The sequence below is a fragment of the Xenopus laevis genome, chromosome 2L (assembly GCF_017654675.1).
Source record: "Xenopus laevis strain J_2021 chromosome 2L, Xenopus_laevis_v10.1, whole genome shotgun sequence".
NCBI classification, from domain to species: domain Eukaryota; kingdom Metazoa; phylum Chordata; class Amphibia; order Anura; family Pipidae; genus Xenopus; species Xenopus laevis.
In genome coordinates, this window is record NC_054373.1 from 12,122,183 (window position 1) to 12,146,719 (window position 24,537).

General features: G+C 40.2%; 1 protein-coding gene across 2 annotated transcripts in view; it reads left to right on the plus strand.

The window, feature by feature from the left end:
* The window catches only part of hlcs.L (holocarboxylase synthetase (biotin-(proprionyl-CoA-carboxylase (ATP-hydrolysing)) ligase) L homeolog), a 125,437-nt gene that overhangs the window by 1,422 nt on the left and 99,478 nt on the right, over positions 1-24,537 (plus strand). The window contains exons 2-6 of one of the 2 annotated variants that reach the window (XM_018245902.2): positions 1,906-2,255; positions 8,659-8,802; positions 15,210-15,372; positions 16,962-17,821; positions 20,457-20,639. In XM_018245902.2, coding sequence (XP_018101391.1) covers positions 2,043-2,255; positions 8,659-8,802; positions 15,210-15,372; positions 16,962-17,821; positions 20,457-20,639 — 1,563 coding nt within the window. In that variant the 5' untranslated portion in view covers positions 1,906-2,042. The remainder of the gene's footprint in view (positions 1-1,905; positions 2,256-8,658; positions 8,803-15,209; positions 15,373-16,961; positions 17,822-20,456; positions 20,640-24,537) is intronic. The other variant, XM_041581548.1, reaches the window with a different exon arrangement.

Consider the following 24,537-nt stretch of genomic DNA (forward strand, 5'->3'; position numbering starts at 1 on the left):
AAGCACAGGATACACAGTAGTTTACAGATAAGTACTACTATAGTTTATATAAACAAGCTGATGTGTAGCCATGGGGCAGCCATTCAAGCACAGGATATACTGTCCTGGGGCAGTAACCTATAGCAACCAATCAGCAGGTAGAATTTCCTGGTCACATGTTTAAAAGCAAACATCTTATTGGTTGCTACTGGTTACTGCTCCTGGGCAAATGTAGTGCCTTGTATTACATGTGGGGGTAAATGTCTTAATCAGTCGCTTTGCTGTTAAAGGGGAGATTGAGTCTGAGAGCAGTGTTTTTAACCCCACTGATTGGAAATGCAACTAACATCTAATTATAAGGGAGTAGGAGTTTTACCCAGGGTATGAAAGTAAAAATGTCTGTTTTTTTTAAATGTCTAACCTAATCTCTAATTACCTTTATTTATATTAAGGATAGAGAACAATATTGGTTTGGTGCAGGAATTCTGATAGTACAGGACCTGTTATCCAGAATGCTTGGGAGCTGGGTTTTTCCAGATAATGGATCTTTCTGTAATTTGGATCTTTATACCTTAAGTCTACTAAGTCTACCGTAACTTTGAGTCTACCAGAAAATTATTTAAACATTAAATAAACCCAATAGGCTGATTTTGCTGCCAACGAGGATTAATTATACAGGTATGGGATTGGTTATCCGGAAACCCGTTATCCAGAAAGTTTAAAATTACGGAAAAAGGCCGTCTCCCATAGACTTCATTTTGTCCAAATTTTGAAAAATGATTTCCTTTTTCTCTCTAATAATAAAACAGTCACTTGTACTTGATCCCAACTAAGATATAATTAATCCTTATTGGAAGCAAAACCAGCCTATTGTTTTTTTTTTAACGATTTCATGATTTTCTGGTAGACTCAAAGTATGAAGATCCAAATTGCGGAAAGTTCATTTATCCGGAAAAACCCAGTTCCCAAGCTTTCTGGATAACAGGTCCCATACCTGTATATTAGTTTGGCTCAAGTACAAGGTACGATTTTATTATTACAGAGGAAAAAGGAAATCATTTATCATTTATTTTAAAGGGATACTGTCATGGGAAAAATTTTTTTTTCAAAATGAATCAGTTAATAGTGCTGCTCCAGCAGAATTCTGCACTGAAATCCATTTCTCAAAAGAGCAAACAGATTTTTTTATATTCAATTTTGAAATCTGACATGGGGCTAGACATTTTGTCAATTTCCCAGCTGTCCCAAGTCATGTGACTTGTGCTCTGATAAACTTCAGTCACTCTTTACTGCTGTACTGCAAGTTGGAGTGAGATCACCCCCTTCCTTCCCCCCCCCCAGCAGCCAAACAAAAGAACAATGGGAAGGTAACCAGATAGCAGCTCCCTAACACAAGATAACAGCTGCCTGGTAGATCTAAGAACAACACTCAATAGTAAAAACCCATGTCTCACTGAGACACATTCAGTTACATTGAGAAGGAAAAACAGCAGCCTGCCAGAAAGCATTTCTCTCCTAAAGTGCAGGCACAAGTCACATGACCAGGGGCAGCTGGGAAATTGACAATATGTCTAGCCCCATGTCAGATTTCAAAAATGAATATAAAAAAATCTGTTTGCTCTTTTGTGAAATGGGATTTCAGTGCAGAATTCTGCTGGAGTAGCACTATTAACTGATGTGTATTGAAAAAAAAACATGTTTTCCGTTGATAGGATCCCTTTAATATGGATTATTTGCATCAAATGGAGTTAATGGGAGACGGCCATCCTGTAATTCAGAGCTTTCTGGATAACGGATCCCATACCTGTACCATTTGAATTACAGAGGGTTGGTTTCTGACCCACCCTTATAGTAACTCTTTGAGGCCTTTGCTATTCACGTGCCATTTCACCCATCACAGTTGTGTTATGCTTGTTTGTCTCCTAGAGCAGGTTATCGACTCAGCGCTGAGGATTAGCTAAGATTTCTAAGCACGGGGGCCTGTGATTTGTCATTTGCCCATGACGGATTTCTGAACAGAGGCCATTGGGGCGCCCAACCACCTTCCCACCCCAGCAAACGTCATGCTCATTACTCTCTGCTACGTTTATATGTGGCTGCGTTTCAGATCTTCATACGCTTTGCTGATCCGCAGCTGTGTGCGTCGGCTGCACAGGACCAGTTCTTTCACCTTTTCTACTCAACCCACTCAGAGCTCTAGAGGAATCCAAGAGACAAAGGAAGATAAGTTCTACCTGAAAGTGGGCAGAAAGCTCTTCCTCATTGAGGGTTCCCAGGTATTGATATTTGATGTACATATCCTTATTCCACATGATCCCTGTGAGACTGCAGCAGGGCCACATGCAGCAGCTTTAGGGTAAGGGCACACGGGCAGATTCGGGGGGAGATTAGTCGCCCCAGCGACAAATCTCCTCTTCTTCGGGGCGACATTCTCCCCGACCTGCCTTAGCCTACCTTTCCACTGGCTGTAATGAAAAATCGCCAGCGGCATGGGACTCGCAGCACTTTTTTTTCCGAAGTCGCCCGAAGTTTCCTTGTGTGGCAACTTCGGACGACTTTGTAAAACGAAGCAACGCAAGTGCTATCCCGCTGGCGATTTTTTATTAGAGCCGATGGGAAGGTAGGGGAAGGCAGTTCGGGGAGATTAGTCGCCGCGAAGAAGAGGAGATTTGACGATGGGGCGACTAATCTCCCCAAATCTGCCCGTGTGCCCTTACCCTTAAAGGAACAGTTCAGTGTAAAAATAAAAACTAGGTAAATAGACAGTCTGTGCAAGATAAAACATGTTTCTCTTATAGTTAGTTAGGCAAAAATGTAATGTATAAAGGCTGGAGTGACTGGATGTGTAACATAATAGCCAGAACACTACTTCCTGCTTTTCAGGTCTCTAACTCTGAGTTAGTCAGTGACTATAAGGGGGGCTACATGGGACATACAGTGGTGTGAAAAACTATTTGCCCCCTTCCTGATTTCTTATTCTTTTGCATGTTTGTCACACTTAAATGTTTCTGCTCATCAAAAACCGTTAACTATTAGTCAAAGATAACATAATTGAACACAAAATACATGGGCCTGTGTGAAAAAGTGATTGCCCCCTTGTTAAAAAATAACTTAACTGTGGTTTATCACACCTGAGTTCAATTTCAAAGGTTATAAAGCCATTTCTAAAGCTTTGGGACTCCAGCGAACCACAGTGAGAGCCATTATTCACAAATGGCAAAAACATGGAACAGTGGTGAACCTTCCCAGGAGTGGCCGGCCGACCAAAATGACCCCAAGAGCGCAGAGACAACTCATCCGAGAGGCCACAAAAGACCCCAGGACAACATCTAAAGAACTGCAGGCCTCACTTGCCTCAATTAAGGTCAGTGTTCACGACTCCACCATAAGAAAGAGACTGGGCAAAAACGGCCTGCATGGCACATTTCCAAGGCGCAAACCACTTTTAAGCAAAAAGAACATTAAGGCTCGTCTCAATTTTGCTAAAAAACATCTCAATGATTGCCAAGACTTTTGGGAAAATACCTTGTGGACCGACGAGACAAAAGTTGAACTTTTTGGAAGGTGCGCGTCCCGTTACATCTGGTGTAAAAGTAACACAGCATTTCAGAAAAAGAACATCATACCAACAGTAAAATATGGTGGTGGTAGTGTGATGGTCTGGGGTTGTTTTGCTGCTTCAGGACCTGGAAGACTTGCTGTGATAGATGGAACCATGAATTCTACTGTCTACCAAAAAATCCTGAAGGAGAATGTCCGGCCATCTGTTCGTCAACTCAAGCTGAAGCGATCTTGGGTGCTGCAGCAGGACAATGACCCAAAACACACCAGCAAATCCACCTCTGAATGGCTGAAGAAAAACAAAATGAAGACTTTGGAGTGGCCTAGTCAAAGTCCTGACCTGAATCCTATTGAGATGTTGTGGCATGACCTTAAAAAGGCGGTTCATGCTAGAAAACCCTCAAATAAAGCTGAATTACAACAATTCTGCAAAGATGAGTGGGCCAAAATTCCTCCAGAGCGCTGTAAAAGACTCGTTGCAAGTTATCGCAAACGCTTGATTGCAGTTATTGCTGCTAAGGGTGGCCCAACCAGTTATTAGGTTCAGGGGGCAATTACTTTTTCACACAGGTTTGGATTTCTTTTCTCCCTAAATAATAAAAACCCTCATTTAAAAACTGCATTTTGTGTTTACTTGTGTTATCTTTGACTAATAGTTAAATGTGTTTGATGATCAGAAACATTTTGTGTGACAAACATGCAAAAGAATAAGAAATCAGGAAGGGGGCAAATTGTTTTTCACACCACTGTAACTGTTCAGTGAGTTTGTAATTGATCCTCAGCATTCAGCTCAGATTCAAAAGCAACAGTTATGACCCATGTGGTCCCCTTTAAGTCTCTGATTGGTTACTGCCTATAACTAATCAGTGGAAAGCAAGAGAGCTGCAAAGTAGTGTTCTGGCTATTATGTTAGACATCAGTCACTCCAGCCTTTATATATTACATTTCTGGCTAACTAACTAATATTAGAAACATATTTTATTTTGCACTGCCTATCTATTTACCCACTTTTTTTACTGAACAATTCTTTTAAAGGGGTTGTTCGCCTTTGAGAAAACTTTTAGTATGATGTAGAGATCGATATTCTGAGACAATTGGTTTTCATATTTTATTACTGAAGGTTTTTCAGTTGTTTAGCTTTTTATTCAGCAGCTCTTCAATTTGCATCTTAATCAATCGGGTAACTACGGTCCAAATTCCCCTAGCAACCATGCATTGATTTGAATAAGAGACTGGAATATGAATAGGAGAGGCCTCAATAGAAGGATCAGTAATAAAAAGTAACAATACATTTGTAGCCTGACAGGAGTCAGAAGAAAAAGGCAAATAACTATTAAACTATAAAAAAATAAATAATGAAAACCATTTGAAAAGTTGCTTAGGATTGGCCGTTCTATAACATAATAAAAGTTACTTTAACGGCGAACCACCCCTTTAAGCAGATATCTGTTGCAGATACATTTCTAAATTAGAGTCCCAACAGGAATAGAGAATACTGAGGATACTCATATTTACAAAGATATTCTGGGACAACATAAAATGTTCGCCCAAAAATAATGCTATAATTTTTATTGATATTACCTGGCTATATCCACAGTGGCACAGATTTATGTGGTCTCTCAGGACAGGCAATGACAAGCCCTTAGACGTGCCATTTACCACCATGTACAATTGGCCATGCACTCATGCTACACTCTGAACTGCTAGACCTTCTCTGGCCTCTCTATGGCCAGCTACCCAGAAGGAAAACCCATAGGGAAAAAAAAAAAGCAAGGGCATCTAATCAAATGAAGATTTAGGGGCACATTTATCAAAGGTCGAATTTTGAAATTTGACTGATCGAAATTTATTAAAAAAAAAACAGATTAATTTGTTAAACTCAGGTGAATAGGATCGACCTGTAAACTCGAATCTTATTTGAAAAAAACTCGATTTGAGTTTTTTCTACGAAAAAAAAAACTCAGGAACGCTACAAACAACTTCAAATTTTGGCCATAAAAAAATGTGAAAATTCGAATTTCGTATTTGAATTTTCAGTTTCACCCTCAATAAAACTGCCCCTTCGGGTACAAATAATATACAGCATATTTAATCTATGACAATGCTCCACCAAACTATAGATGTAGGAACTCTTGGAGAGGGAACTATTTCTCTAGAAACCCTAGGCCTCAGTGATTGTAGACTAGTGGCATCAGCTTATGAGGAAAGAGTGTAACCCTCAGCACTAAACCATGTCCCTCTGTAGCTCTGTGAGCATGCTCAGTGCCAGAACGAGGACAACCATGATGTGGACATGGGGGACAGCTTCAGGGGCATGAGTCTTTACTATGATGGGACTGTAGCGCCTATGGGCTTGCTCAGTCCTTTGTATAAAATATATTCTACCTGGCCTCGAGATTCGGCCAGGATTCTGCCTTTTTCAGCAGGATTCAAATATGCAAATTAGGGACAGGGAGGGAAATCACATGACTTTTTGTCACAAAACAAGGAAGTAAAAAATGTTTCCCTCTTCCCACCCCTAATTGGCCAAATCTTTTGCGAAGGATTCGGGGGTTCAGCCGAATCCAAAATAGTAGATTCGGTGCATCCCTAGTCTGTATAGATATACATGTCTGAATGGATTCTTTTATAGCATTAGGATATTACTTGAACAATGTACTTCAGAAACCAGGCTAGATAAGGTTACTTTTTGGCTTGGTTCTTTTTGCCTTGTGTAAAATCACACAGATTGGTTATAGGTCAGAATACTGAGGTTAAAGGACATGTAAAGCCTACATTTTCCTACCATGTATATAACTTGGGCATATCTTTCCCACCCAAGCCCCATCATTTGTACTGCATATACACCCTCCATTTGCTGGCGCCATCACATTTTCCTAAAACAAATAGCAGCTTTCACCCGGCGGCCATTTTCCATTTTCCCTCATCAGTCAGTAACATTGATATATGGTTGCCCTGTGCTTTAGTTGCCTTTCTCTCACTCATCAGGGCCAAGTTTCATTTGGGGCTATAACATATTTGACACATTTTTTCAGCCCAGCAACTGAGAAGTGTCCGAATGTATGTCTTTGGCTCACATTGATGTGTAACACCTGAAAGCCCAAATGTTTTTACTAGACTAGGCTTATGTTGCACAGGCAGTTTGTGGGACCCACGGAAGGACATGGTATATGTGTATATTATATTTGTCTGAACCAAATTCCTGATTAATTAGAAAAGCAGAAAGTGATCAGTCGGAATGTTCCATTCTAATCTGCCAGGATTGCAGGATTACCTTTAAACCTGACTACCAGCCAGATATGCTCAGGTGACTGGGCGGTATAGTCAAAATTGAACAAACTGCCCAACTAAAGCTGTTCATGTACGGCCGGCTAGAAGTTGTGTCCTTGCCCCAAAAGAAAACAATGAGACCTAAAGGTGGCCATAGACACACCGATAATATCGTACAAAATTAATTTTTGTAAGATATTCGGTGCGCGTATGGTGGGAGACGAGATGATCAATATCAACTGAAGACTTGGATCTCTTCTCGTCAATCAGGCTGGCTGGAAAATTTTCATTGGGCGCCTTTAAAGGCACCTGAACATCGGCCATTGTTAGTGCTGAATTGTCATTGTTTCTACCTGTATATCTGACAATTCAGCTCTACATGTGTGTATTGAAACAAACCATCTTTCCTGGATAGATCTTTACAGAAACGACTGTAATTGTAACTTCTATGGCCACCTTAAAGGAGAACTAAAGTATAACTAAAGAAGTAGCTAGAAATGTTGTACATTATGTTTAAAGCTTCTGTACCAGCCCAAGGCAACCACAGTCCTTTAGCAGTAAAGATCTGTGTCTCCAAAGATGCCCCAGTAGCTCCCCATCTTCTTTTCTGCTGATTCACTGCACATGCTCTGTGCTGCTGTCACTTACTGAGCTTAGGGACCCACTCACAATATACAGTACACATAGAATAGAAATGCCACAATATAAGGCTGATTAGTAATTAATACACATAATTACTACATGGCAGCACAGAAACCAGTGCAATTAGCATCAGAATTTAATAATTAGCAAACCTTTAGCATCATCTTATATTACAGGGGAAGCTCATTTTCTGCTGGATAATTAGTGACGAGCCCTAAGCTTAGCTTCTCAACAGCCAATCAGAGCCCACTGAGCATGTGAGTGTCACAGACACTTTCCAAGATGGTGACCCCCTGTGACAAGTTTGAAGTCCTGGATCATTGCGGCTATTGACAAGCTCAAACTTTAGCCTCGTGCAATAATTTCAGTATATAAAACATGGCATTTTTAGCCCTATTCATTTTTAGGGTTTAGCTCTCCTTTAAGCTTAGCAAGCTGCAATTAGCAATTGCTAATTAACTCTCTGAATTACATGTAAAATTAGCTGGAGAGTGTCCTGGGGGCTTCCATTAATGGTAGGGGTGTTACCGTAGGTATTCATATGAACTAGCTCTTTCACTTGAGAAGATTATGCTGCACTGTGGTCTCTTCCCCCATTCTAGAGATGAGATAAGGGTTTGGCAACCAACAGTGTGGAGATGCAAGTGATGCTGGAAAAGTAAATATTAGGCAAAACCAATGTTTCTTTATGTTAGGGTTGCCTGCAGCTAACCAACAGCATGCCTTGACTGCAGTCTATGCGCAGTGCTTGCAGTACAATATGAATATAGACATATATAGTCAATAAAATACCCCCTATTGTAAAATATAAGGATATTATAAGTCACCGAGGAGTTTCATGACCATATAAAAACACGAGGTCATGGAACTCGGAGGTGACTTCTAATATCCTCATATTTTCCAACAAGGGGTACTTTATTTATTATAATACACAAGTTTTAGTGAGTCATGTGACCAATAAACTGATAACATCACTAGTCACCGTTTATAAGGATATAATTTACAAGATATTCATGGCTCTTGTGTATTATATATTATATTAAAGACTAATGGAATGGCTGCATTGCATGTCACTGCACGAACGAGCATATTGTTGTTATAATATACAGTGCATTTATATTAAAGGCTGTATGTACTGACAGACCTACAGACTGTTAATTGCTGGAGTCTACCCCATCCCTCACCCAATGTCACACTTTATTTTAGCTCTTTGAAGATCTGAACAAATGGAATCTTCTCCTTGAATCCCCCGGAGATAGTGATCTGAGAAAAGGACAGATTACTTTTATCACTGAGAGTGTCTCTTTACCAAGTGAAACCTTATCACCCTCATCAAACTCTTCCAAAAAGGTGAGCTCTGTACGTCTCCTACCTGGGCTGTTGTGTAAACCACCGCAACTGCAAAAGAAGCGCAATGCATCAAACTGGAGGTTTGCAATACAAACACAGGAAAGGAACGCTGCCCTTTCCTGCAAAGGCCAACTTAGATCTTTATAACAATTTGTATTGCCTAAATATTTCCCCAGATTGATCTTCGTTTAGTGCAATCAAACATCAGGTGGCTCCTCCCCAACACTGGTTTCCTAAATGTTTGCCTTGTATGCAGTATGATCAAGACATAATTAGTTACATACACCTGTGACTATATAAATGCACCAGGCTGCATGGTGAGTTATACAGGTCACTTATGTATTATGAGGGATACCCCCTACTGTAAATGATAAGGATATTAGAAGTCCCTGAGGGGTTCTGTGACCATATAAAGGCACAAGGCTGCAGGCTGAGTTATACAGGGAACTCTGAGTATCACTCATATATTATAAGGGATAATGTACCCCCTACTGTAAATGATAAGGATATTAGAAGTCACTGAGGGGTCGTTCTGTGACCATATAAAGGCACAAGGCTGCAGGCTGAGTTATACAGGGAACTCTGAGTATCACTCATGTATTATAAGGGATAATGTACCCCCTACTGTAAATGATAAGGATATTAGAAGTCACTGAGGGGTCGTTCTGTGACCATATAAAGGCACAAGGCTGCAGGCTGAGTTATACAGGGAACTCTTGAGTATCACTCATATATTATAAGGGATAATGTACCCCCTACTGTAAATGATAAGGATATTAGAAGTCACTGAGGGGTTCTGTGACCATATAAAGGCACAAGGCTGCAGGCTGAGTTATACAGGGAACTCTGAGTATCACTTATGTATTATAAGGGATAATGTACCCCCTACTGTAAATGATAAGGATATTAGAAGTCACTGAGGGGTTGTTCTGTGACCATATAAAGACACAAGGCTGCAGGCTGAGTTATACAGGGAACTCTGAGTATCACTTGTGTATTATAAGGGATAATGTACCCCCTACTGTAAATGATAAGGATATTAGAAGTCACTGAGGGGTTGTTCTGTGACCATATAAAGGCACAAGGCTGCAGGCTGAGTTATACAGGGAACTCTGAGTATCTCTCATGTATTATTAGGGATAATGTACCCCCTACTGTAAATGATAAGGATATTAGAAGTCACTGAGGGGTTGTTCTGTGACCATATAAAGACACAAGGCTGCAGGCTGAGTTATACAGGGAACTCTGAGTATCACTTGTGTATTTTGAAGGATAACATGCCCCCTACTGTAAATTATATATATACCTGTATTAGAAGTCATGAGGCTTGCAATTTTAAGTTACTTTATGATAAGCTTATACATTTAAGAGGGGGCATATTTTCTTTTATACCATACAAGGAAAACATTTAGCAGCATGTCCAGAGACATTAGAATATTAGAATATTTTTTACATTTTGTTCATTGTACTGTTCAATTAAATTTGGGCATTTACAGGAGTACGTTGATGACATAACAATTTTACAGGGAATAAAGAAAGCAGGATGGTAGTAATAATAGGTAATACTTTTTTCGTTATTCTCTGTATTGCTCTTTATATTGCAGGCCCTACTACTCTCAGCATCCGTTTCTCTACATTCTGTCTTCATTCAGGAGTTGGGTGTCAGATGAATGATCCAATATATCTTATAGGGGGCTCCTTTTGCCTAGAAGATGTATCAGAGCTCACTCTATTAAAATCACCAGACATCATGTCTCTCTACATGCAGGATTTGTGCAAAAGGCAGTTATTTTGTTAGATTTTGTTTGTACTGGAATCAGTTATTTGAGTGAACTCTAAGTCATCTGCTAGGAAAGGAAGCCACACCTATAAGATATATTGGATCTAACGGTCAATTAATATATGACACCCAACTGCTGCATGAAGACAGAATGAAGAGAAACAGATGCTGAGAGAGGAATAGTGAATATAAACTTGATTATTTCAGAAATAATGCAGAATTTTTAATTGATTGTATTTAGAAAGTTTCTTACTTCAGTATGAGGAAGCCTATATTAAATTTTCACGATAGTTTCCCTTTAATGATCCCAACGACTATATGAGGCTCAGCGTGGCTGTTGTATATAGATGTTTTACTTGCCCTGCCCTGAGGTTACCTGCTGTGTGTGTCTATATTCTCTTGTGGGACAAAGCAGCCACTGTCTGTGCTCATCTGTCTGACCAAAAGCTTATGTTCCCAGGAAACAATGGGTTTTGCCTGCTGCCCGTTGTGGGAAATCCTCTTGTTTGGGGCGAGGCCTGACTTCCCTTGCTTTGATCCTCAAGCATCGGCTACCTGCTCATTTTTCCCATTTAGTCACAGGAAAACTTTGAATATGTCCCTGTTTACCTTTATCTTGAGTGAATGGGTCTTGTACTGGGCCTTTAGTGCTACATGCCGCAGCTTTGATCACATTACCCTGCCTTGTTGTGCTTGTATAGAGGTTCATGTTCTGACATTAATGGCCACGGAGGATGCACTTAGCAGCAAAAAGGCTGTCCCACTCGGGCAACATGATCCGGGGAACATTATTTGAATGACAGAGGCCTTAATGGCCGGGACGTCGTGGAACCTGTCTGAAGTGTCTAAATCACTGTATGCCAGAGTGGCAATCAATGAATCTCTGGGTTAAAGGTACAAAGAGACCATTTTAGGGAAACAGATCCCCCCTGTCCATTATATAATGCTTAAAGGGGTGGTTCACCTTTAAAGGAGAAGGAAAGCTACCAAAGTAGTTTATTGCTAATAGATTAGCTACAATAGTGCAATCTATAACACATCTATATTTATTCTGCAGAATGCTTTACCATACCTGAGTAAACAGGAAGCTCTAGAAGCTCTCTGTTTGTTTAGGATAGAAGCTGCCATATTAGCTTGGTGTGACATCACTTCCTGCCTGAGTTTCTCCCTGCTCACTCATAGCTCTGGGCTCAGATTACAGCAGGGAGGGGAGGAGGGTGGAAAAAGAAGGGGGAGAGGAGCAAAATGAGCAAACTTAGCATGCTCAAGCCCTAGCCCTGGAGGTTTAAGCTGAAAACAGGAAGTCTGATACAGAAGTCCATGAGTACACAATAGAAGGAAAGAAATGTTGTGTTTCTTTTGACAGAGGACTCAAAGCAGCATTTCTTTGAGGTTTTACTGGTGTATTTATATAGACCTTTCTGATAAAGCTTATTTAATTTCAGTATTTGCCTTCTTCTTCTAATTCTCTTCAGCTTTCGAGTCATGTGACATGAGTGACATCAAAATGATGATTATAATCGATGATGATGACATCACTAAGCACTGTGTATTAGCCTATATGCAACTGGTTATTGTATTAATTATATACATACCATAGATCAATCAGGTCTAAAGGTGGCCGTACACAGGCAAATTTTTCACTTCCAAACGACTGATTCCAGTACGTTCCGATAATATTGATAACCTATCGGATGGTTGATGGTGTACGAACGATCGTCGGACAAACGATCGTCTCGATATTATCATTCGCAAAATTGATTGGATGAGTTTAAAAATTGTAGTCGTTCAGGGATAAAATCCCTCTTTGCGAATGTCAGGATTGTAGCACAAGCCAACGTACATATACGGAACAGCGAACATATACAGAAGGACCCGAACGTTCTTTGCTGACAGCTTCATTTGTAACTACCGTATATACTCGAGTATTAGCCGAGTTTTTCAGCCCCCAAAATATGCTGAAAAACTCTACCTCGGCTTATACTCGGGTCAAGGCAAAAACGGTCTCCGGCGTCTAAGAATAGTCGCCGGCGCCTAAGAATAGTTGCCGGCGTCCAAGAATAGTCTCCAAGAATATTCGCCGGCTTCCAAGAATGGTCGCCGGCATCCAAAAATTAGATGCCGGCACCTCCAATGGGAGCAGAAACCCTCAATTTTTTGATTGAAACTTACCAGAAGCTGCTGCATTTCTCACCCTAGGCTTATACTCGAGTCAATAAGCTTTCCCAGTTTTTGGAGGTAAAATTAGGAACCTCGGCTTATACTCGGGACGGCTTATACTCAAGTATATGCGAACTATGTAAAGAAATAAATTAGTGCTGACTGCAGGAATATCACCCTATCACCTCATATGTGAAAGAAGTTTATTATGCCATAGCAAGACATAAATCCATATGTCTGCATGGAGCAGGGAAGGAGAAACTGACTATATACTACAGACAGTGACACAATGCTAGCACCACTCCTCATTATTGAACAGCGTTCGTCCGTACACGAAGCAAACAATATGGTTATATCTGTTCATATAATCGATCTACGTGGATGGCGTATCGTATGGTAAAATAATCGTCAGACGATCGTTTAACGATACGATCGTTCATCGCAGAATGATAAAAGTATGCCTTTTTATGGCCACCTTAACTGTGGAAGGGGTTTGCTTACAAGACAAAGAGGTCCCTGTGGGTCTTACCAAACATTGGGAGCTGCAGAGAACAAGAAGCCACCTGTGATGGAAAGATAATTATTATTAGAGACTCGTATACAGAGCTACTAATTATACGCAGACCTGGGCACAGTAATTTCTTCCGGCATGATTATTATGGGGGGCAGATCATAGAGGTTGCATCTCACTCTACACAGCAGTAGTGTTATGTGTGTTCTGGAGAAGCACAAGTAACTGCTCGGGAGAAGTTTTTACCCGGCCTAATGGTAAAAACATGCTTAGTGGTTACTTTAACATGTTGGTCTACATACAATTGAAATAAGACATGAATTTAAAGTTGCTTGTGATCATCTGCCAGCATTAAAGGAGAAGGAAAGTCTTGCAGCACTTGGGGGTTCCAAATGTTAGGCACCCCCATGTGATTGTAGTTACTCAGAGACGTATACTAGAGGGGGGCAGGCCCTGGTGCGGGACGTGCAGCCGGGCCCGCCCCCTCCGTTCGGCCGCAAATGGCCGCATTTACCATTTACGAGCGGCATGCGAGCTGCCAGGGGGGCCCCGAGGGGGGCGGGCCCAGGCCCAATTGCACCCCCTGCTCCCCCGGTAGTTACTCCACTGTAGTTACTTACCTAATACCCCAGGCCCGTGCTCCTATCAGCAGAAAACTGCACCGGCCCGGGGTTATACCAGTGAGCACCACGGAGCGATCTTCTTCCTGTTTCCTCCTTCTTCGCGCGGCTGCACATGCGCAGTAGAACGCAAAGCCGAACTTTAACTAAAAAGTCGGCTATTTCGTTCAACTGTGCATGCGTTTGCTCCGGGAAATTTAAGTAGACGAAAGTGGATCGCTCTGTGGTGCTCACTGGTATAACCCCGGGCCGGTGCAGTTTTCTGCTGATAGGAGCACCGGCCTGGGGTATTAGGTAAGTAACTACAATCACATGGGGGTGCCTAACATTTGGCACTACCAAGTGCTGCAAGCCTTTCCTTCTTGTTTAAGGATCAGAAATTTAGAACATTTGCGACAGTGCCTCAATCCAACATGGCCATGTCCATTATCCCAAAACCCTACCCATCACACCCTACCCCTTACCAGAAAGCCACACCCCTTCATGCAACTTCCAGGGTCCCCCCAAAAAGCAGGGTTTTTTTTGCAAAAATTCTAAGCAATTTTCCAATATGCATGCATTAAAAATGTTTAGTAGTATTAAAGTAATTTGTAAATGTAATTGCAGTATTTAATTATCCCTTTCTGTCCTTTGGTTCAGACTCTTGAATCAGTGTAGCTGTATTCGGTTTTTCTCTAGGTCTTTAGACAGCTACCTTCTGCTATGTTGTTTCAGGAGTCACAGCCAGGAAGGCCAAGCATGTAATTCCTGATTATACCAGTAAAACACAGTTTTCTGTATTCAAATTATAAATGACATATTTAACATATGGTGGTTGCCCCATTTGGACCCCTTAAAGGGGAACTATCATGAAAATGAAATAATACAAGCTTTATCACACTGAAATAAGAAATGTTCTAAATACAATCAATTAAATATTCTGCATTGTTTCTGAAATAATCAAGTTTATGTTCACTATTCCTCTCTCAGCATCTGCTTCTCTTCATTCTGTCTTCATGCAACAGTTGAGAGTCAGATAGTCATTGACAGTTAGATCCAATTTGTCTTATAGGGGGCTCCCTTTCCTAGCAGATGTGTTATAGCTTACTCAAATATCTGATTCTAGTACAAACAAAATCTAACAAAACTGCCTTTTTGCACAAATTCTGCATGTAGAGAGACATGGTGTCTGGGGACTTTAAAAGATTATTAATTATTTCAGAAACGGTACAGAATTTTTAATTGATTATATTTAGAAAGCTTCTTATTTCATTATTGTATGAATTTTTAATTTTCATGCTAGTTCCCCATTAAATAGATTTGTCTAATTCCTTATTACATTTAATCTTTGCATTAGGTTCACAAACTGTCCGAATACTGTTTGCTTCTGGCCCGGTATCAAGAGGATCACTCCAAGCTGCTTGCGGAAGCCAGTGTAGATAACTTCAGCGAGCTCGGCATAGCGTTTATGGAAAACAGACTGCTAATGGACAATGGGTCACCACTTCATAAAATCACATGTAAGATGCTTATTATTCACACTTTTCACTCCTCCCAAACACCACAGTGACTAATAAGTTACCCTTTGCCTGCAAGCATGTGACCTTTAGGGTCCAGACTGTTGATTCTCTTTACTGGCTGAACTATCAGTGTTCAGATTCACTGGTAGATAACAACATACGCAAGAGCCAGGAATATCTTGTAAATTATATCCTTATAAACAGTGAGTAGTGATGTCATTTTTGTCACATGACTCACTAAAACTTGCGTATTATAATAGATAAAGTACCCCTTGTTGGAAAATATGAGGATATTAGAAGTAACCTCGGAGTTCCATGACCTGTATAAAAGCACTCGGCCTTCTTGCTTTTATATGGTCATGGAACTCCTCGGTGACTTATAATATCCTTATATTTTAGAATAGAGGGTACTTTATTCACTATACAACCTGAATGAGGGCTTATTACTGAATTTGTTGCTCTGTTGTGCATGTACGCAGTCTACTGCAGCGAGGATTACAGAAACCTGACGATAGGTGACAGCAAGCCCGGATTTGTGGTGAGGCCACTAAGGCCCAAGCCTAGGACACAAGTTTTTAGGGACGGCATGCTGCCCAGCCATAACCTAAGGAGCACTGGGGTCTCTGTAATACCCAGTGCTGCAGCACTAGGACCCAGCGGCTTAGGGGTTCTGAAACGTAAAACCCGGACCCGGGTGCCAGCACAGCTAACGGAGTCTAAAGGATTAGCATGCCAGTAAAACAATGGAAAAAGGGGCTCAGCTGTAAAACAACGGAAACAGCCATTTCTAATGGTTTAGCAGAAATTAAAACTTCACAATTAGGCAGATGTGAGGCAGATGTTATCTGTAATGTGATTAAAGGAGAACTAAAGTCTAAAATATAATATAGGTAGGTATAGGTAGAAATGTACCAGCCCAGAGGTCCAACAGCCCTATAACAGTAATGATCCATGCCTCAATATAGTCAACCTCCATCTTGGTTTGTTAAAGGAACAGTAACACCAACAAATGAAAGTGTTTTAAAGTAATGAAAATATCATGTAATGTTGCCCTGCACTGGTAAAACTGATCTGTTCAAAAACACTGCTATTGTTCATATAAAAAAGCTGCTCTGTAGCAATGGGAGCAGCCATTCAAGCACAGGATACACAGTAGATAACAGATAAGTACTACTATAGTTTATATAAACAAGTTGCTGTGTAGCCATGGGAGCAGCCATTCAAGCACAGGATACACAGTAGATAACAGATAAGTACTACTATAGTTTATATAAACAAGCTGCTGTGTAGCAATGGTGGAAATTGAAAAGTCTATATGGCACAGGTTAAATAGTGGATAACAGATAACAACACCATTATGTTCTACAGAGCTTATCTGTTATCAGCTGTGGGTGATAACTGTTGTTTTGCTTAACTAACTATATCAGAAACATCTTTTTTTACGCAAGCTATCTATTTACCCAGTATTTATTTTCACATTGAACTGTGAAAATAAGTCATTGCAGAGGTGCGCGGCCTGTGTGCCATTACTAATAATTCAATATGGTGGGTACACTCTTCATGAGACTGTCTTTGTTTTATATCCGTAGCTGTTTATCTAAAGGAGTCGTCTCTGAAGGCACAAGACACAAAGGAGACCAATCTCAACACCCCAGAGAGCCGAACTGACCCAGATTTGACTCAATCTGTTGAACAAGAAACTATGGGTACGGCTGAGAGCAGTGCGGCCTCTGATAAAGTCGAGGAGGTGGAAGTCCACCGTCATCTTCATCTGTCTAGTTGCCACGAGTGCTTGGAACTGGAGAACCGCACCATAGAGTCAGTCCGGTGTGCCTCCGAAGAGAACATTCCTGACCTCCCAGATGATTTCAGCAGCATAGATGACAGTTTAGAGCAGGGTGAAGAAAAGAACCATGGCAAACTTAATGTGACCGGGAAACCACCCAATGTCCTTATATACTGTGGCCCGGAAACCGGGGGTCGATTCCAAGAAATCAAGTCTGTTCTCCTACAGTGTTTCGATTCTTCTAGGTACGTCATTTATCCTCTTCCGGAAGATCAGGTTCTCAAAGCTCCATGGACAGATAACTGCTTGTTATTGGTGGTGGCCTCTGACCATCCAGTTTCCAATCAAATTATTGAGCAGTTCCTAAGTTATTTGTCCAAAGGTGGAAAGATTTTGGGACTTTCTTCCTCCTTTACTTTTGGCAGTGTATCAGTAACCAGCAAATGTGAACTGGAAGGGTCTATCCAGCCTCTGGTTTTTGGGAGACCCAACTGTGACCTTGTCAGTTTGCATGCGGTGGCCAGCGGCAATGTCTTCGAGGAACTTTCTAGTGAAGACTCTACCCAGGTGACTGGATGGGGGTATTTAAACAATGACAACAAAGACTTGATTCTGGTTCACCAGACCTTTGGCGAAAATGGAGGGGAAGCTGTTCTTTGCCAGGTACTGGCTTTCTATCGCTTCTATTTACTATTTGTGTGCTGTTTTAAGGAAATGTAAACCCCTGGGGCCACTTGATGTTCAGTTTGGTTGATTGGCTACCATGGGCTGAAAATTACATTTGTTAGAAAACATCTGGGGGTTATATATCAAAGTCCGAATGCCAAAAATTAAAAAAATTCTAGTTTTTTTTTTAACTATAAAATCCAAATTTTTAGTAATTTATTATACCCCAAGGATGGAAAAAGTCAAAATCCAAAAATCCAGCATCTCAGACCTGCCGAGCTTGTACAGTAAATAAGTCAATGGGAGAAGTCCCGAAGCTATCCTGATCTGCACTTTGTTTCATGCAAAAATCCGGAGATTTTGTGGTTTTCGGGCAAAAATCCGAAAAAATTGTACGATTCGCATTTTCATACGTTTTTCAGGGTTTTTACCCGCACTGGAATTTGTAGGGTAAATGCATTGATAAATAACCCATGCAGATTTGGTCGGAGTATATTTCAGAAAATAATGAAATAATTTTGGATTTTGATAAATAACCCCCCCCCTAGAGCAGAACAATATCGCAGGATTTTCCCTTTCTCAAAAACTTAAATAACAGCAGGTGGCATGTGGTTTTTACCCGCACTGGAATTTTTCGGGAAAATGTATTGATAAATAACCCATGCAGATTTGGTTGCGGTATATTTCAGAAAATAATGAGAGCATTTCGGATTTCGATAAATAACCCCTCCTAGATTCGGCAGAACCGAATCCTAATTTGCATATGCAAATTAGGGGCAGGAAAGGAAGAAAATAAGCGTGATTTCCCTACCCGCCCCTAATTTACATATGCAAATTAGGATTTGGATTCTGTTTGGCCAGGCACAAGGATTCGGCCAAATCTGAATCCTGCTGAAAAAGGCCGATTCGGTGCATCCCTAGTTTCAACTTTATTATATGCAGAAAATAAAAAGTCAGATGGCACAACCTTTAGCAATTGTGCTACAAATTCAGTGGTTTATTTTAGATCTCTGCACGACGTTTCGGAGGTCCAACCTCCTTTCTCCGAAACGTCGTGCAGAGATCTAAAATAAACCAGTGTGTGCCATCTGACTTTTTATTTTCTGCATGGAATATTGAAACCTATTTATGCATCAAGGTTTCCGGATAGAGCACCACAACATTCATATCGCAGTCTTTTGAACTATTGTATATTGGATATCAACTTTATATTAGCAGTGTAACTATCTTGCAATGTACATTGCAAAACTAATCAGAAGAACACACTGAATGATTTTACATTACTTTCTTTTGAATAAAAAAATTATTTGCTTGTACAACTTAATGCAGGGAATAAATTCTATATAATAGACATGATACGGAGCAGTTTAAGAGTTTTTTTTGTATTTGGATTATCAGCCACCCCTCCATTGATGGCAGGATTCATATTAGGGGATCATTACACTGCAGGGGTTATTCACCTTTGAGTTAACTTTTAGTATGATGTGGGGAGTGATATTCTGAGACAATTTGCAATTTTGTTATTTTTGGTTTTTACTTTATTTAGCTTTTTAACCAGTATCAATTTGGTTGCTATTGTTCAAATTACTCTAGCAACCATGCATTTATTGGAACAAGAGATTGGGATATGAATAGGAGAGGGCTTGACTAGAAACATGAATTATAAAAAGTAGCAATAGCCTTACAGGGCATTTGTTTTTAGATGGGGTCAGTGACCCCCCCCCAATTGAAAGCTGGAAAGAGTCAGAAGAAAAAGGCAAATAATTAAAAAACTATAATAAATAAATAATGAAGAGCAATGGAAAAGTTTCTTAGAATTAGCCCTTCTATAACTAAAAGTTAACTTAAATGTGAACCACCACTTTAACAGAACCTAGAGAGAATTAATCCAGCAGAATATAATGATACTGTAGCTTAAAGATAGGGTTTGATTTGGAGAGAATGTTGATACTCAGAGTTCCCTGTATAAGGCTTGCAGCCTTTATATGGTCACAGAACCCCTCAGTGACTTCTAATATCCTTATCATATACAGCAGGGGGTACATTATCCCTTATAATACATTAGTAATACTCAGAGTTCCCTGTATAACTCAGCCTGCAGCCTTGTGCCTTTATATGGTCACATAACAACCCCTCAGTGACTTCTAATATCCTTATCATTTACAGTAGGGGGTACATTATCCCTTATAATACATGAGTGATACTCAGAGTTCCCTGTATAACTCAGCCTGCAGCCTTGTGCCTTTATATGGTCACAGAACAACCCCTCGGTGACTTCTAATATCCTTATCATTTACAGTAGGGGGTACATTATTCCTTATAATACATGAGTGATACTCAGAGTTCCCTGTATAACTCAGCCTGCAGCCTTGTGCCTTTATATGGTCACAGACCCCTCAGTGACTTCTAATATCCTTATCATTTACAGTAGGGGTACATTATCCCTTATAATACATGAGTGGTACTCAGAGTTCCCTGTATAACTCAGCCTGCAGCCTTGTGACTTTATATGGTCACAGAACCCCTCAGTGACTTCTAATATCCTTATCATTTACAGGTGGGGGTACAGTATCCCTTATAAAGCATGAGTGAGTTCCATGTATAACTCCGCCTGTCTCCTTATTTGTCGCAGGTAAAACTTGAAGCCTCTCCAGAGTCTGTTAGTGAGGATGACACGGGGACCTTTGAATCTCTCAAGAAAAGCAACCCCCAGAGATACGAAGTCCTGACCCAGATCCTCATCAGCCTCAGTCTGGATTGTGAATTGGCCTCGCCTCCTGCGCTGACTCCTGTTTACTTACTCACTGCTGAGGAGGTAAGGCTGCACCTCTGCTAAGGGCTTCTCAATTTGAGGGCTCATTGCCATAAGGCATCTTTCCATATTATGGATCTCCATACCTTAGGTTTGCTAAAAAAAAACATTTAAACATAAAATAAGCCCAGTAGAATTGTTTTGCAACCAATATGCATTAATGTGTCTTAGTTACCATCAAGTACAAGGTACTAGTAGTGGAACCAGTTATCACTGGGCCCCACATCAAATTATTTTTCAGGCCCCCAAAATGTCTAGAGATTGATATGTTTTACCAATATTTATTGAAATTATATATGAATTAGGGCCTCATGGGGCCCCTATACCTCCTGGGCCCCTCTGTTTCCTCTGTAGTTATGCCCCTGCAAGGTACTGTTTTATTATTACAGAGAAATAAAAAAATAGAATTGTGTGCTTAAAGGGGAACCGTCACCCAAAAAAATATTCCAAATCCTATTTTATCAAGTTAGTCAAGCTAAATGAACTTTAATTGTACACTGTATAAATTATTTGAATCGTATTTCCTTCAGTCTGGGAATTCATAATTATAACAAGCAGGGAGGAGCCATTTTGTGGACAGTGTTATTAAGACAAGTCTTGTATCATCTCAGAATCTTGTTTGTGCACCAGAATGGGGGGACCTGATGTCCATCCCCATGTCCTGGCTACACAATTAAATGGTAAAAAGAGAGGGGGAATGTGGGGAGAGCAGTGACATCTAGGAAGTGCTGAATGGAAAGTGAAAGTAATTGCTTGCCCCGCCTCTCTGCCTAAGGCATAGAGGAGGGGCAGACAATATTTGATTGACAGTTGAGATTTTTAAATGAATGCTTTGTTAAAAAAAATAATTTGGCTTTCATGTTTAATTTGAAAATAACTTTTATTATACAGCTTTTTATGTCTGGGTGACAGGTCCATTTTAAAATGGACTCTATGGGAAATGACCTTGATCTAATTTGGAGCTTTCTGGGTAACAGGTTCCTGGATAAAGGTTTGTTATAGATGGACACTCACTATGGAGATATGAGCAGTACTTCTCAGCAAGTGTTTGTACTTTTCATTCTGTATGTGGCTGTTTTATTGGATTATAAATGGAAACGTGTTTCATCTGTTTTTTTCGTGAATTTTTCTGATTTCAGTTCATTCAATTTTATAGGGCCCCCTGTTGGTCACGTGTAGCATTTAGCAGCTACTCCTTTCTAATGCAGTAACTTCAGGTGGTCTTTTTATTTTGGTGCAGTGACATCTAGTGTCAGATATATATATATATGTGTGTGTGTGTGTGTGTGTATATATATAAAAAACATTTGCAATGATTTTCTTTTTCTCTGTAATAATAAAACAGTCGCTTGTACTTGATCCCAACTAAGATATAATTAATACTTATTGGAAGCAAAGCCAGCCTATTGGGTTTATTCCATGTTTACATGATTTTTTTTAAATTGAATTAAGCCATGAAGATCCAAATTACAGAAATACCCCTTACCCAAAAACCATACCTCCCAACATTTTGGAAGTAAAAAGAGGGACAAAAAATGTTATCCCGCACGTAGCGCAGCAATTTTTTTGTCCACACCCCTTTCTGTGGCCACACCCCCTAATTACCATGTTTGTTTTACAAAATTTGGCAGGTTATGAAAGTTTGAAAATATTTCTCCATATCTAAACTGTGTTTTTGTGTCTCAAAATTGTTACAAAGTATCTTATTTGCACCTGTGGCTGTTCTGGGCTCTCTGCTAAAAGCCAATTAAGTGAGAAACTTTGTTTCTTTTTCTGGCTGTTCAGTGCATAGAAAAGAGGGACTTTCCAGTACTAATGAGGGACTGCGGGTTGAGCTGTCAAAAGAGGGACTGTCCCTCCGAAAAAGGGACAGTTGGGAGGTATGCAAAAACTCCCAGGTTCTGATCATTTTGGATAACAGATCCCATTCATATATATATATATAGAACTTTCTTTAAAAAAATATTTTTCTAAAATCGATGTTTCAGTCCTCACTGGGGACCTTTATCAAAATATAACATATAATATAACTTAAGTGCTTTATAGACTCACCCACCAGGAAACCATCACCAAGCCACACCCATATTTCAATTGAGCGTATTAACCCACATGTGACCACAGGATCAGTAGCCATGAAACAGTCACATTAAGGAATAACCTGCAAAATAAAGTGTGTAGTGCTATGATCATATATGTTATAGAAGGCTATACACCTATCTTGTGTATTTTTGTCAGATTTGCACCCAGGTATATGGTTATATAAGTGTGTGCCCAAGCCATATGATATATATATCTCACTGTTAAAGTTACACAAATTTTTTGGCATTGGACAAAATTCCAATTAATTCATTGTGTTGCCCGCAATTTTTTTTTGCTATTTCTATACTGTATATTCTGTCAAAATGCAGTTCCAATCGGCATTGAATTGGGGCTATTTATGTAGTATTTTGTCCCTCTCCTTTGGAGCGATAAATCACTGAGGGAACAAAACACTACAAATCGCCCATGTGCCATTACCCTTAGTTTCTGTTTTGCTCTCCTCACTAGGTATGAGCTGCCCTGAGATGTGAATTACTCCTAGCCAACAATTTGCAAAAACTGCCATCTACTGGTTTATTTTTGTCAGGCTCCACAGGTGCTTTAATTTAGTAAATCACTACAACTTCCCCTGACAATTATTAACATGTTTTTGTTATTATTATTAATAATAATAACATGTATTTAAAGAACGCAGACATATTGTATAAAGCACCAACATAGTCTATAGTACAGTACTGATCGATGATCATAGAGAAGGATAAATGCTTACTCTGTGGGTCTCTTAGTGATTGATGCTAATGGGGAAGGATAAATAGTTACTCTATGGGTCCTTTGGCAATCGAGGATCACAAGGAAGTAGAAATGGTTACTCTATGGGTCCCATCATGGAGAAGAAGGAAGAAATTGTTACTCTATGCGACCCTTGCGATCGATGATCATGGGGAAGGATAAATAGTTACTCTATGGGTCCCTTAGCGATCGAGGTCCATGGGGAAGGAGAGATGGTTACTCTATGGCTCCATTAGATTGATGCTCATGAGAAAGTAGAAATGGTTATTCTATGGGTCCCTAAAAATTAGAAAAGAGGGTGCACACCCTTAAAAATATAAAATGCGAGGTGCTAATCCAAAGGGAGACTCCCCATGTGGGTCTCCAAGTCTCACATATAGAAAATCTGGAAAGGATTGCACACTCAATTTAGAAAAATTAAATCATATATTCATTACAAAAATTACAAAAATGAGCCCAACGCGTTTCAACCATATTGGTCTTCCTCAGGGGCACAAATAACAAAAAAACAAAGAAATAATGCGGGAACTCTATGGGTCCCATCATGTAGAAGAAGGAAGAAATTGTTACTCTACGTGACCCTTACGATCGATGATCATGGGGAAGGATAAATGGTTACTCTTTGGGCCCCATCATGCAGAAGTAGGAAGAAATTGTTACTCTACGTGACCCTTACGATCGATGATCATGGGGAAGGATAAATGGTTACTGTATGGGTCCCATGATGCAGAAGTAGGAAGAAATTGGTACTCTACGTGACCCTTACGATCGATGATCATGGGGAAGGATAAATGGTTAATCTATGGGTCCCATCATGCAGAAGTAGGAAGAAATTGTTACTCTACGTGACCCTTACGATCGATGATCATGGGGAAGGATAAATGGTTACTGTATGGGTCCCATCATGCAGAAGTAGGAAGAAATTGGTACTCTACGTGACCCTTACGATCGATGATCATGGGGAAGGATAAATGGTTAATCTATGGGCCCCATCATGCAGAAGTAGGAAGAAATTGTTACTCTACGTGACCCTTACGATCGATGATCATGGGGAAGGATAAATGGTTACTCT